Raw genomic sequence first — 14,315 nt, forward strand, 5'->3', positions numbered from 1 at the left:
GACGCACTCGTCGACGCAGCGGCGGGGTACCGGTATCTGAGCTTCATGGACGCCTATTCTGGATACAATCAGATACCGATGCACCGACCCGACGAGGAAAAAACGGCGTTCATAACGCCAGGAGGGACCTATTGCTACAAAGTAATACCATTTGGTCTGAAAAACGCTGGCGCCACATACCAGAGATTGATGAACAAGATATTCAGTGAGCTTATAGGCAAGACAGTGGAAGTCTACGTGGACGACATTCTCGCCAAAACCACATGACCAGACGATCTCCTGAGAGACCTGGGAGGCATATTTGCGTCCCTCCGGCAACACGGCATGAGGCTTAACCCGCTCAAATGTGCCTTTGCCATAGAGGCCGGAAAGTTCCTGGGATTCATGATCACCCAAAGAGGAGTGGAAGCCAACCCCGAGAAGTGCCAAGCGATCCTCCAGATGAAGAGCTCGGGTTGTATCAAAGATGTCCAACGATTGGCGGGGAGACTGACGGCATTATCCCGTTTCCTCGGCGCATCGGCAGCAAAAGCCCTGCCCTTCTTCAATCTGATGAAAAAAGGAATAGCATTCGAATGGACCCCCGCGTGCGAGGAGGCATTCAAACACTTCAAGGAGATCCTAGCAGCGCCCCCTGTACTCGGAAAACCCAAAGCCGGAGAATCACTCTACCTCTACCTGGCAGTAACAGAGGAAGCGCTTGCAGCGGTGCTCGTAAGAGAAGAAGGGAAAGCTCAGCAGCCGGTCTACTTCGTGAGTAGGGCTCTACAAGGAGCCGAGCTGAGGTACAGCAAACTGGAAAAGCTGGCATTGACGCTCCTAACTTCCTCCCGAAGGCTAAAGCAATACTTCCAGGGTCACCGTATAGTCGTAAGGACGGACCAGGCAATTCGCCAAGTACTACAAAAACCTGATTTGGCTGGTAGGATGATGACCTGGGCCATCGAGCTCTCCCAATACAACTTGCAGTATGATCCCCGACACGTAATCAAGGCCCAGGCAATGGCAGACTTTTTGGTTGAGGTAACGGGTGATTCCCCCGAAGAGACAGGCACACGGTAGAGGCTCCACGTGGACGGGGCCTCCAACCAAACGTCCGGGGGAGCAGGGGTCATCTTAGAAAGCCCGACAGGAATCATCTACGAGCAATCAACCAAGTTCGAGTTTTTCGTGTCGAACAATCAAGCGGAATATGAAGCTCTCTTAAGCGGACTAATACTAGCGCGGGAAGTCGGGGCAACGAAGGTCGAAGTATGCAGTGACTCACAGGTCGTCACCTCACAGGTAAACGGAAGCTACCAAGCCCGGGACCCTCTCCTACAAAAATACCTGGAAAAGGTCAAAGAAATGACAAGTCAGTTCCAAGAAGTCACGATCCAACACGTCCCAAGAGAAAGGAACACACGGGCGGACCTCCTGTCCAAACTAGCGAGCACGAAGCCAGGAGCGGGTAACCGGTCTCTCATCCAAGGCATGGTGAAGGAGCCAACGGTCGCCCTCCATTTGACGGAGTCAAGCCCCTCGTGGTTGGACCCCATCACAAACTTCCTGGAACTCGGAAAGTTGCCTGACGATGAGAAAGCGGCCAAAACATTGAGAAGGGAGGCGGCCAGATATGCAATCATACAAGGACAACTGTTCAGAAAGGGGCTCAGCCAGCCCCTATTGAAGTGCTTGCACCCCGACCAGACGAACTATGTACTTAGAGAAGTCCACGAGGGATGTTGCGGCCACCACATTGGGGGCAAAGCCCTAGCGAGGAAGCTCATCCGAGCTGGATATTACTGGCCATCAATGATGAAAGACTCGAGGGAATTTGTCAGAAAGTGCGTAAAGTGTCAACAAAACGCCAACTTCCACAAGGCGCCGGCTTCCGAATTGAGCCTTCTGACGACCACACGACCTTTCGCTCAATGGGGAGTCGACCTCCTAGGACCCTTCCCGGTTGGCCCAGGACAGGTCAAGTATCTCATAGTGGCCATCGACTACTACACCAAATGGATAGAGGCCGAACCACTGGCCAGCATATCCTCCTCTAATTGCAGGAAATTCACGTGGAGATAGGTGATAACCCGATTCGGGATCCCGGATGTCGTCATCTCGGATAACGGAACACAATTCACTGACAAGAAATTCACGGAGTTCCTTACCGGCCTAGGGGTAAAACAAAATTTTTCTTCAGTCGAACACCCCCAGACAAACGGACAAGTAGAGTCCGCAAACAAGGTCATCTTACTCGGCCTCAAGAAACACCTAGACAGCAAGAAAGGCGCATGGGCAGACGAGGTCGCTTCGGTCCTGTGGTCATACCGAACGACCGAGCAAAGTGCTACGGGGGAAACCCCTTTTCGCCTAACATACGGGGTCGATGCCGTGATACCCGTCGAAATCGGCGAACCGAGCCCACGGCTACTGCTCGCAGGTGTAGACGAAGCGGTAGAAAAAGACCTGGTAGAGGAAATGAGGAAGATGGCCCATTTGTCAGAAACAGCATTGAAACAAAGAATAGCCCTACGCTACAACGCTAAAGTCCTCAAGAGGGATTTCGGGGAAAGAGACATCGTTCTGCGACGCAACGACGTAGGTCTGCCGACCCCTGGGGAAGGAAAGCTGACGGCAAATTGGGAAGGGCCCTACAGAATCAGAGAAGTGCTTGGCAAGGGTGCCTACAAGCTCGAGAGACTTGACGGTAAAGAAATCCCTAGAACATGGAATGCAGGTAACCTGAGGAGGTTCTACTCCTGACTCGGGTAAACCGACCAGGAACCCTAACGGACTTATGTATGCTTGCTCTGCGCACATGTTAATTTTTTAGAAAGTTTTTAGCTATTTATCCTTATTGAATACTTGCCATATTAACAAGCTTGCTTAACTGACGATTAATTCTTACTTGTTAAAATATTTCCCTACTCTTTTGTTGCTTCCCAATACGCGTAGCACGCGATTACGTCCTAAAACGGCAACCCGGGACTGATCACCCCGAAAGCCAGACGGACCATCGCTATAATCCACACGGCGACAACACGACCAAATCGGTCCAAATTGTTACCAACGTAAAAATGACAAAACGGGCACAAGCAATGAGCCCACCACGAAAAAACGGTGACAAAAACAATACGACGAACAAGGCGAAAGAGAGTAACGGTCATCCGGCCAAACGACTAAACCAACGCAAATGTTACGAAGTATCAAAATACAAAACACACAACAAATGTTCAACAAATCTACAGCAAATGATCAAGTTATAAGAAGTCACTTCCTAGGCATATCGACAATCTTGCCGTCTTGAATCATTTTGAAGACCCCGATAGCCGATGTGTCGAAGTCGGGTGCCACAATCTTCACCTGAGCCTTCAAGGCGTCCTCAGTCATAGAGATCGCGTTCTTGCCTTGTTCTTTGGTCGATTTCAGCTTCTTCTTGAGCTCCTCGACCTCGACTTTGGCGGCTTCGGCCGACGACACAGCTTGGTCCCGCTCCTTTTCCAAAGCTGCCACACGCCCCTGGGCGGCGTTCAACTGGCTCTCCAAAGTCATCTCTCGCTCGACTAAACGGGCCACCGTCTCGTCGGAAGCCTTCAGTTTCTCCTCGGCAGACGCATTCTTTTCCTCGGATGCCTTGAGCTTCTCCCCCATTTCAGACAACTGACTCTGGAGCAACTCGACCTGGGCCTTAAAGTCATTGTTTGCTTTGACAGAAGACTCGAGCTTCCTCCGGAGGGCTTGCATTCCCGACAACTCGCACTCAGCCTTTCGAGCTATCACGGCACCCCGGAGCAAAGTTCGATACATCCATCTCGCCTGCCCGGCTAGGTCGGTCCCGTGGAAATGCTCCTCTGTCCCAGGAATCAGCTGCGAGTCAATAAAAGTTGTGGCATCGAAATTCCTCTCCATGATGGTAAGAGCCCCCTCCGGGCTCGAAGATGCCCTTCGCCTCTTAGAGGTGTGGATGAGTTCCACATCGTCATCCACCTGAGGAGCAGAGGGCGAGTGCCCGCCCACGACGACCTCGGAAGGAGGAGAAGCTTGCACCCCCTCTGGGTTCACACCGGACATATCGGTATCCTGGGGAGGGGGCTCAGTCTGGTCCTCCTTCTCCCCAGAAGGTCCAGCCGACTTCCCGGAATCTTTCCCCTCAGCTTTCTCGTCATCGCTTTCCGAGAAGAAGGTCTTCATCAGATTCTCAAGACCAGTCACTGTAGCAGACATTTCCACTGCAATAAACAAACACATCAGCCGTTAGACCGTGTGAAGCAAACAATAATAAACAACATAAAAACAGGAAACGAGACGACTCACGGATATAGCTCCTGGCGGCCTCCCGTTCACCCATAAGGAGATGAGGATTTACGAGGTTCTTTTCAAAAATAGCAAATAGCACATCGGCTATTTGCTTATCTACTGAGGACATCCTCTTATATGTTACCTTGATAAAAGAATTTGACCTCGCCCCAAAGCTCCAGTAAGTGGGGATGAGGCGCTCCCCCTCCAAGGATAACCAAAAGGGATGCCGACCTCTAACGAGACGGACTTTGAAAAACTTATCTTTAAACCCGTGGTAGGAATCCTCGAACAGACCAAATATTCTCCTACCCTGGGCAGACCGGAAAGAAAGGAACCCTTTCCTCGCCTTCCCTTGTTTGGAAGGTTTGGTAAGGTTGAAGAAGAAAAGGAAGACATCCACCGACACCGGCAGCTCGAGATACTCGCACACCATCTCAAAACAGCGGATAGAAGCCCAACTGTTCGGATGGAGCTGTGACGGAGACACGGATATCCGATTTAAGAGTGACATCTGGAATTCGGAAAACGGAAGGTGAACCCCAACCTGGGTAAACATGGATTTGTAAAACGAAATCCAGTCGGCAATCCGGGGAGAGTGAAGATTGACCTCGTAAAGCCGCTCATGGGGGGCAGGCACGAAGGTCTCATAATTGGCCTCTTCGTCTGTTCCCCCGCACAAGTACCCGGCCTGCCGGAACTCTATCAATTCCGCTAGATCCATCTGGTTTGGCGAATCCTTTACATCCAAGGTTACCCAGGCGTACGGATCATAGCTCGCCGCGGAAGGGGAAGCCCGGGAGACGACACGAGGCATACCTACAGCGGGGTACCACTCCGTTAGTCTACGAGATCGGGAACCCGGAAAATACCCAGAAGCTATAATTCATCCTACTGAACAGTTAAGATCAAATATGAACCAAGCAACCCACCTAAAAATCTACCCTGGAATGGTACCCCTGCCCTAATACTCTACCTATCATCAGAAAGCCATGTAGCAATGCAACAGTAAAAATGGCGAGGCAAACACATACAACAAGCACGCAAGAACAGAACAGAAAAGAGAAGGATTCTAGAAATACCTGAATTAGTCGAAAGAACTTGAAAGTGGTTGGAGAAGCACAAAGAACCTCGAACAAGTGGTTGAAGAGGCACAAAAACGCTTGAAACGGAGGAAATTTGGATATCAGGGAGAAAAGAAAGTGGGAATAGCAAAAGTGGGAACAAAAGAAATAAGAAACTGTTTAAAAACCGCTGCACAAAGCGCGAAGAAGCCAGGGGTAAAAAGGTCTTTGCACGCAGGATTTTAGTAACCCATTATGAGCATTCAATGCTCAGCGCGAAGAACGAAGCGACGAAACGGTCGCCTTGGCAACCAAGAGACACGCGCGCAGGGAGCACGTCACTCCCACGAACAATTGATCTGGCGACAACACACGAACGAGAAAATCACGCGCCATCAATGTCTCCCACGAGCATTACTGGCGCGTCGGGGGCACTGTTACGACCTGGCCCAGAGTCCTTGCGGGTCGGCCCGACCCGGACGCCACCCGAACCGGACACATGCCCCACAACGACCCGGACACGCGTCCAGGACAGCTCATGCACAGCTAGGGGATAACCTCCCTGGAAACATGGGCCTGTTCTCATCGGGCCCACCTCTGACAGGTATATAAAGGGGAGGCTTGCTCTCCCCCAGAGGTACGTTACATACTCTATCACCCTATCCGCCTGCACACCTTACTGACAAGAGCGTCTGAGTGTCTTTGCAGGTGGCACCCCCCTCTCACGCGAAGTACTCGGGACCTCGCATACCGCTTTTGAAGGACGTTCCTTTTCCAAGAAGACAAGGGGTTGAATCCCACCTCACACATTTCTTGAAATTTTAAATTTTAAGTGGTCCGGCCTGACCTGGTGAAGGCCGGTTTTCACCAGTTTATTCTAAGTTTGACTGGTTCGTTTTGGTTTTTAATATTGTGCGATCTAAATATCAGATTGGATCAATATTAGATCCGATTTATCAGTTTTTTAATTGAACCGGCCGATTCGGTCCGATTCTAATAACTATGCTCAGTACATTTGTTATTATAGACATTTAATGAATCAAATTAATCAAGTTAATTTTTTATATTTTTCGTACATACTACATACCACTATAGATACCTTAGTTACTTTAAATATTGGTGTAATAGAACTTACCATACTATATTTTATAACAAAAATATATGTTAATACTCCATGGCTAACAATTTTATAAAGAGCACAAAAATACTAGAAGATTAATAACTTTTAATTAACACACTAAATTTTTATTCGATTGATTTCTAATCACACATTGACATATTGAATTTGTTAAGAAACATGTAATTAAGTTAAAAAGAAAGTAATGAAAGTGTTACTAGTCTTAGGGTCTCTTTCTTTCTTTCTTTCCTTTTCTCTGCATGTTGCTGGTGCTCTTTGCTCTTTTCCACTTTTGTAGCGCAACATTCTCTGCTCCTTCCCCCTCCTTTCTCTTCTTCTTCATTCCAAATTCTCAAAATGCCTTCTTCTCTTCCCAAATCATACCTTTTTGTTTTATATATGACAAAGTGTATATTTATTCAAATGACTTTTTATCTTTTCTTATATTATTAGCTTTCTAGTTGCAGGTGTCAAAAAGTAGCAACATGCATGCTTTTATGAGGATATAGCTAGCGTAATTATACAGAGAATTGATTTTCTCTCTTCTTTTTTTTCATGTTACGTGTAACTTTTTTTTAATCTTTTGGTTGTGTATTTTATTAATAATAATGGAATTTCAAACTTTTTTACCTAAATAAGAATAACATAACATTATTTATTGCACTACTAAACCCTCAAAAATCACTTCTTTTAACCTAAATATAAAAATCTTCACAATTTGATAAAACAATTCCGCTAGAAAACCAAGAAGGGTATAACCAATAATAAGCCAACAAATATTTTTGAATTATATTCTATACTAATTAATGATATTAATTGTCATTAATTAGTGGTTATTTAAATTTTTTTAAAAGATACAAAATTAATGATTATTAATTACCTCTACTTCTTACTCTAATTCACCTTTTACCATTTATTACGCAAACACTAATTCCTCTCTCAAAAAAAAAACTTCGAAACTCTAAAAAATAAAAACACCAAAACATAAGATAAATAATCATCCAAATCCTAAGAAAAAAATATACAAAACATAGAAAAAAGAATCATTCAAAACTAATAAAAAGAATCATCCAAATCCTAAGAAAAAAATATACAAAACATAGGAAAAAGAATCATCCAAAATTAATAAAAAGAATCATCCGAAATGTAGAAAAAAGAAACATAAAAAACTAGTTAAAAAAATCATTCAAAACTAAATAAGAGGAAGAGAAGAAGAGCCGCAGGCTGGCCGGCGACAACGTCATGGATGGCATTGCGTGGACAATGGGGAACTCGCGGTGGCGCATTGCGACGAGTGGAGGAGTCACCGTGGATCAGAGTAGTTGATCGTGCGTCGCGAATGGGGACCTGGTGGTGGCTGCATCGCGACGGATGGAGGGTTGCGGGGTGCGAGTGGCGAGCGATGGGGAGTCGCGAGCGGTAAAGGTGCGTCGGGCGAGCAACGGGGAGTCACGATGGGACGCGACGAGGGTGAAGTAGAAGCGCGATGGTGGCTATCTTTCCTGCGCAAACGGCAGATGAAGTGGCGGAGAAGGATGCAAGGACGACCGGCGGTGGTGCACGAGGACGGTGCTGCGATGACACTAGCGGCGTGAGGACGAAACCGCGGCAGCGTGGGCATTGGGAAGTGGTATAAGGATTTGTGGTTTTGTGTGGTGAATGGTGAGTGGAAGTGAAAATAAATTAGGGTAAGTTTTGATTCAAAAATGCCATTAATGTCAATTAATCATATTTTGAATTTGAAAAAATAATTTAAAATTATTTATTATTAATTGAGTTGTTCAATTCTTGGCCGGTGAACCCTTGGCATTTTTTATTAATTGACATTAATGACATTAATAAACTAGATCCGGTTCAATATTATCAAAATTTCAAGTCCAAACATCACACAAGCATAACCATTAGTACGACACTAAGGATAGCCACACATTTAGAATATTGGCACTTGGATCCTAAAAAACCAAATATAACTTTACCCACTGTAGACAATTCCTTGTTTTGATTTATGGTTTAGGAGGATATAAAATCATAAATGAATGAATATAATCTTGTGTGTTTAGCATCACATAATGATCATGGTGATGAGAAAATAAAGAGAAAGGAAGCAGCTTTATTTTCATGCGGGAGCCAATAACCTAAACCCTAAGGTAACGTTTGGTGGAGAGATAGAGACGGAAAGACTGAGACTGAGAGACAGAGACTAAGAGACAGGAATTGAAATAAATATCAGTATTCTATTTGGTGCAAAATGGGAGACAGGAATTGAAACAAGAATGAAACTCTAATTTAATTTGCACAAAAGATAAAATTGGAATTAATTAATTGAAATGAAAGTATTTTAGGTATAAAATGTTATTAAAGTTTCAGTCTCCATCTCTAAAAATTTTAGTCCCCTGTGTCCTTACTTTTTGGAGGTACTGAAATACTAAAATTTTAGAGACAGAAACAGAAATTTTAATACCAGTCTCTGAACTAACAAACACAATACTGAGTCTCAGTCTCTCAGTCTCTGTCTCAGTACCTCAAAACAAACGCTACCTAAAAGCCTAAAACTCAGTACAGTTGTTATTATAGGCAATGCCATCATTACTCATCCATTAACCAATTTCTGTTGACGAAGACATGGAGGAACCTGGTTGGAAAATGAAAAAATCTTTTAATGACTATAGCCATTTGTAAATAAGATTAATTAAGTTAATTTTTGTATTTTTTGTACATACTACATACTACTATAGATACCTTAGTTATTTTAAATATTGGTGTAATAGAACTTACCATACTATATTTTATAACAAAAATATATGTTAATACTCCATGGCTAACAGATTTATAAAGAGCACAAAAATACTAGAAGATTAATAACTTTTAATTAGCACACTAAAGTGTTACTAGTCTTAGGTCTCTTTCTTTCTTTCTTTCCTTTTCTTTGTATGTTGCTGCTGATCTTTGTTCTTTTCCATTCTTGTAGCGCAACATTCTCTGCTCTTTCTCCCTTCTTTCTCATCTTCTTCATTTCAAATTTTCAAAATGTCATTTTCTCTTCCCAAATTATACCTTTTTGTTTTATATATGACAAAGTGTATATTTATTCAAATGACTTTTTATCTTTTCTTATATTATTAGCTTTCTAGTTGCAGGTGTCAAAAAGTAGCAACATGCATGCTTTTATGGGGATATAGCTAGCTTCATTATACAAAGAATTGATTTTCTCTTTTTTTTTTTCATGTTAAGTGTAACTTTTGTTTAGTTTTTTTAGTTCTTTATTTTATTAATAATAATGGAATTTCAACTTTTTTTTTACCTAAATAAGAATAACATAAAATTATTTACTGCACTATTAAACCCTCAAAAACCACTTCTTTTAACCTAACTATATAAATTTTTACAATTTGATAAAACAATTCTACTAAAAAACCAAGAGAGGTCTAACCAATAATAAGCCAACAAATATTTTTGAATTATATTCTATGCTAATTAATGACATTAATTGTCATTAATTAGTGGTTATTTAATTTTTTTAAAAGATACAAAATTAATGATTATTAATTTTCTCTTCTTACTCTAATTCACCTTTTACCATTTATTACGTAAACACTAATTTCTTTCTCCAAAAAAAAAACTTCGAAACTCCAAAAAACAAAAACATCAAAACATAAGATAAAGAATCATCCAAATTCTAAGAAAAAAACATACAAAACATAGGAAAAAGAATCATCCAAAACTAATAAAAAGAATTATCCAAATCCTAAAAAAAATATACAAAACATAGGAAAAAGAATAATCCAAAACTAATAAAAAGAATCATCCGAAATATAGAAAAAAGAAACATAAAAAACTAGTTAAAAAAATCATTTAAAACCAAATAGGAGGGGGAGAAGAAGAGTCGTAGGGTGGCCGGCGACGACGTCTTGGATGGCATTGCGTGGACAGTGGGGGGACTCGCGGTGGCACATTGCGACGAGTGGAGGAGTCGCCGTGGATTGGAGTAGTGATCGCGCGTCGCAAATGGGGACCTGGTGGTGGCTGCATCGCGACGGATGGAGAGTCGTGGGGTGCGAGTGGCGAATGATTGGGAGTCGCGACAGGACGCGAGGAGGGTGAAGTAGAAACGCGATGGTGGTTGTCTTTCCTGCGCAAACGACAGATAAGGTGGCGGAGAAGAATGCAAGGACGACCGGCGATGGCGCGCAAAGACGGTGCTGCGGTAACGCTAGCGGTGAGAGGACGAAACTGCGACAGTGTGGGCCATTAGGAAGAGGGATTAGAATTTGTGGTTTTGTGTGGTGAATGTTGAGTGGAAGAGAAAATAAATTAAGGTATGTTTTGATTCAAAAATGCCATTAATGTCAATTAATCAAATTTTGAATTTGAAAAAATAATTTAAAATTAATCATTATTAATTGAGTTGTTCAATTCTTCGTTGGTGGACACTTGAAATTTTTTATTAATTGACATTAATAATATTAATAAACCAGATCTGGTTCAATATTATCAAAATTTCAGGGCCAAACATCACACAAGCATAACCATCAGTACGACACTAAGGATAGCCACACATTTAGAATATTGGCACTTGGACCCTAAAAAACCAAATAAAACTTTACCCACCATAGACAATTCCTTGTTTCGATTGATGGTTTAGAAGGATATAAAATCATAAATGAATGAATATAATCTTGTGTGTTTAGCAATACATAATGATCATGGTGATGAGAAAATAAAGAGAAGGAAAGCAGCTTTATTTTTATGCGGGAGCCAATAAGCTAAACCCTAAAAGTCTAAGACTCAGTACAGTTGTTATTATAGGCAATGGCATCATTACTCATTCATTAACCAATTTCTGCTGATGAAGACATGGAGAAACCTGCTTGGAAAATGAAAAAAATCTTTTAATGATTATAGCTATTTATAAATTAAATTAATCAAGTTAATTTTTCTATTTTTTTGTACATACTACATACCACTATAGGTATCTTAGTTAATTCAAATATTGGTGTAATAGAACTTACCGTATTATATTTTATAACAAAAATATATGTTAGTACTCCATGGCTAACTGTTTTATAAAGAGCACAAAAATACTAGAAGATTAATAACTTTTAATTAAAACACTAAATTTTTATTCGATTGATTTCTAATCACACATTGACATATTGAATTTGTTGAGAAACATGTAATTAAGTTAAAAAGAAAGTAATTAAAGCGTTACTAGTTTTAGGGTCTCTTTCTTTCTTTCTTTCCTTTTTTCTGCATGTTGCTGCTGCTCTTTGCTCTTTTCCACTCTTGTAGCACAACACTCTCTGCTCTTTCCCCCTCAATTCTCTTCTTCTTCATTCCAAATTCTCAAAATACCCTATTCTCTTCCCAAATCATACCTTTTATTTTATATATGAGAAAGTGTATATTTATTCAGATGACTTTTTATCTTTTAATATATTATTGGCTTTCTAGTTGTAGGCATAAAAAAGTAGCAATAGGGGTATTCGCGGTGCGGTTTGGTTTGGTTTTTGAGAAAAAAGTCTTCTGATCCGATCGTGTAATTCAACTGCGATTCGGTTTGGTTCGATTTTTTATTGAAGCCATCCGAACCAAACCAAACCAATTTTGGTTCGATTTGTTCGGTTTTTTCAATCAATTCAAAAAAAAATACATCCCGATTAGCAACCCGATTAGCAACGCTTTGAGCAAGGCTGATGGCCCCTTCACTATAATCCGTACCAGTCAAATAAGAGAACCTGAAAAGGTAGCAATAGTAAGATTAATAACACATGCAATGCAACATAAAAAACCCGGGATATCTCTCAGAAACCAATAGGCAGAACTTCCAAGTACTTATAAGTGTACCTTCCCTCCAAAAAAAAGCATATAATAGTATATACATTTCCATACCACCTTTATGTAGCAACTTTCTTTGTTTACTTGAATATATCTTTGTTTTTCATGATTTTCACATATTCACACCTTGCTTTTGATGCTATGGAATCTCATTTAATTAGCAATTAAATATATTTGTGTATGAAAAAATTTATATGGCACAAGATTCACATGCCTTCCGATTTCCAACAATACACATTTGTTATAATAAATAGTAATTCAGAAATTTGCTAACTTTAACAAAGTCTTTCTTTTCTCTTTTTTTCTATAAAAGAATTATACAGCATATATTACTAAAAGTGCAGAACATCGCAAGAAATACCATACCCTTGTTTAGCTAATTCTTGGAGAAGCAAACTATTGCGTGTCCCAATGTCAAGTACACTCCAACTAGACAAAACTTTATTTCCTAATTCACTAGCTTCAGCTTTGACATCATCAACATGATTTGGTATGCGGCCTTGAGAGATGTCAACGCACAAGGCTTTTGTCCAAGATGCAACTACTTCCATCACATCATCCCCAAACCTGCACATGCAAAATAAAGGCAGAAAACATAAATGAAAGTTAAACAAGTCATAATGTTCATCATTATAGATAGCGCAACAATGTATCATTACCAAAAATTGCCTATAACAACAATGTTCATCACTGCCTAAAAGTTCTCTTAACCAAATTAACCAAGTCACAACAATGAATCAATAACCAGCAAATCATCAATGAATCAATAACCAACAAGGCAGCAACAATACCAAATTACCAAGTCAGCAATAAATCAATAAACAGCAATGATTAACAATGCTGAATATAATTTAACCAAATTAACCAAGTCACAACAATGAATCAATAACCAGCAAGGCAGCAACAATACCAAATTACCAAGTCAACAATAAATCAATAAACAACAATGATTAATAATGCTGAGTATAATTTAACCAAATTAACCAAGTCACAGCAATGAATCAATAACCAGCAAGGCAGCAACAATACTAGATTACCAAGTCAACAATAAATCAATAAACAGCAATGATTAACAATGCTGAGTATAATTTAACCAAATTAACAGTAACAATAAGGTCAAAAATACCAATAGCAAACAATACCAATAGCAAGGTTAAACAAAATCGAGTTTTACACTAGTGGGTGGCGAGGGTGGTGCTCTGCTACTGTTGGGTGCGAGGGAGCAAGGGTCGTGCTCTGCTACTCCTGGGTGCGAGGGACGAGGTCACGAGGGTCGTGCTCTGCTACTGCTGGAGTGCTGGGTGCGAGGGATGAGGTTCGTGCTCTGCTAGATTGCTATTGCGGTGTGCAAGGGTCGGCTGTGGCTAGGGCTTCGTGGTGCTCTATCCGCGAAGGGGTTCGGCGGCGTTGGGAGGAAGGCTTCGCTGCGAGGTGGTGGGAGACCGGGAGGAACGTGGGTTCGCCGCCGTGAGAGGAGAGCGCCACTGCAGAGAGGAGAGTGCGACTGTGAGAGGCTGAGAGGCAGAGCTTTCGATTGGGGCTGAGAGCTCCGATTGGGGTTAGGACTCAGTGGCTCACTGCTGCTCAGGACTCGCGTTCAAGGCCAAGGGAATTGGGGGTGGGGTGGGGTTGGTTTTTAGGGTTTTTTTATTCCATCGGTTCGGTTCGGTTCGGTTCAGTTAGGGTTTTACTGGTCAGAACCGAAAACCGAACCGAACAGCAAAAAAACTGCAAAACACTTTTTTTTTTCGGTTTTTGCGATTTTCGGTTTGTTCAGTTTTCGGTTTTTTTGGTTTGGTTGGTCAGTTTAGTTCGGTTTGGATCGATTTTGAATACCCCTAAGTAGCAACATGCATATTTTTATGAGGATATAGCTAGCTTAATTATATAGAGAATTGATTTTCTCTCTTCTTTTTTTTTTCATGTCAAGTGTAACTTTTTTTAGTTTTTTAGTTGTGTATTTTATTAATAATAATGGAATTTCAAACTTTTTTACCCAAATAAGAATAATATAAAATTAT

At 41.5% G+C, this 14,315-nt stretch overlaps 1 protein-coding gene across 1 annotated transcript; it reads right to left on the reverse strand.

Moving 5' to 3' along the window:
• Positions 11,613-13,915, reverse strand: LOC107648022. The gene is made up of 3 exons (XM_016352050.2): positions 13,469-13,915; positions 12,661-12,861; positions 11,613-12,194 (listed from the first exon to the last, which is right to left on the reverse strand). The coding sequence occupies exons 2-3, from the start codon at positions 12,843-12,845 to the stop codon at positions 11,888-11,890; spliced, it is 492 nt and encodes a 163-aa protein (XP_016207536.1). The 5' UTR covers positions 12,846-12,861; positions 13,469-13,915; the 3' UTR covers positions 11,613-11,887.

This window comes from Arachis ipaensis, chromosome B06, assembly GCF_000816755.2.
Source record: "Arachis ipaensis cultivar K30076 chromosome B06, Araip1.1, whole genome shotgun sequence".
NCBI classification, from domain to species: Eukaryota; Viridiplantae; Streptophyta; class Magnoliopsida; order Fabales; family Fabaceae; genus Arachis; species Arachis ipaensis.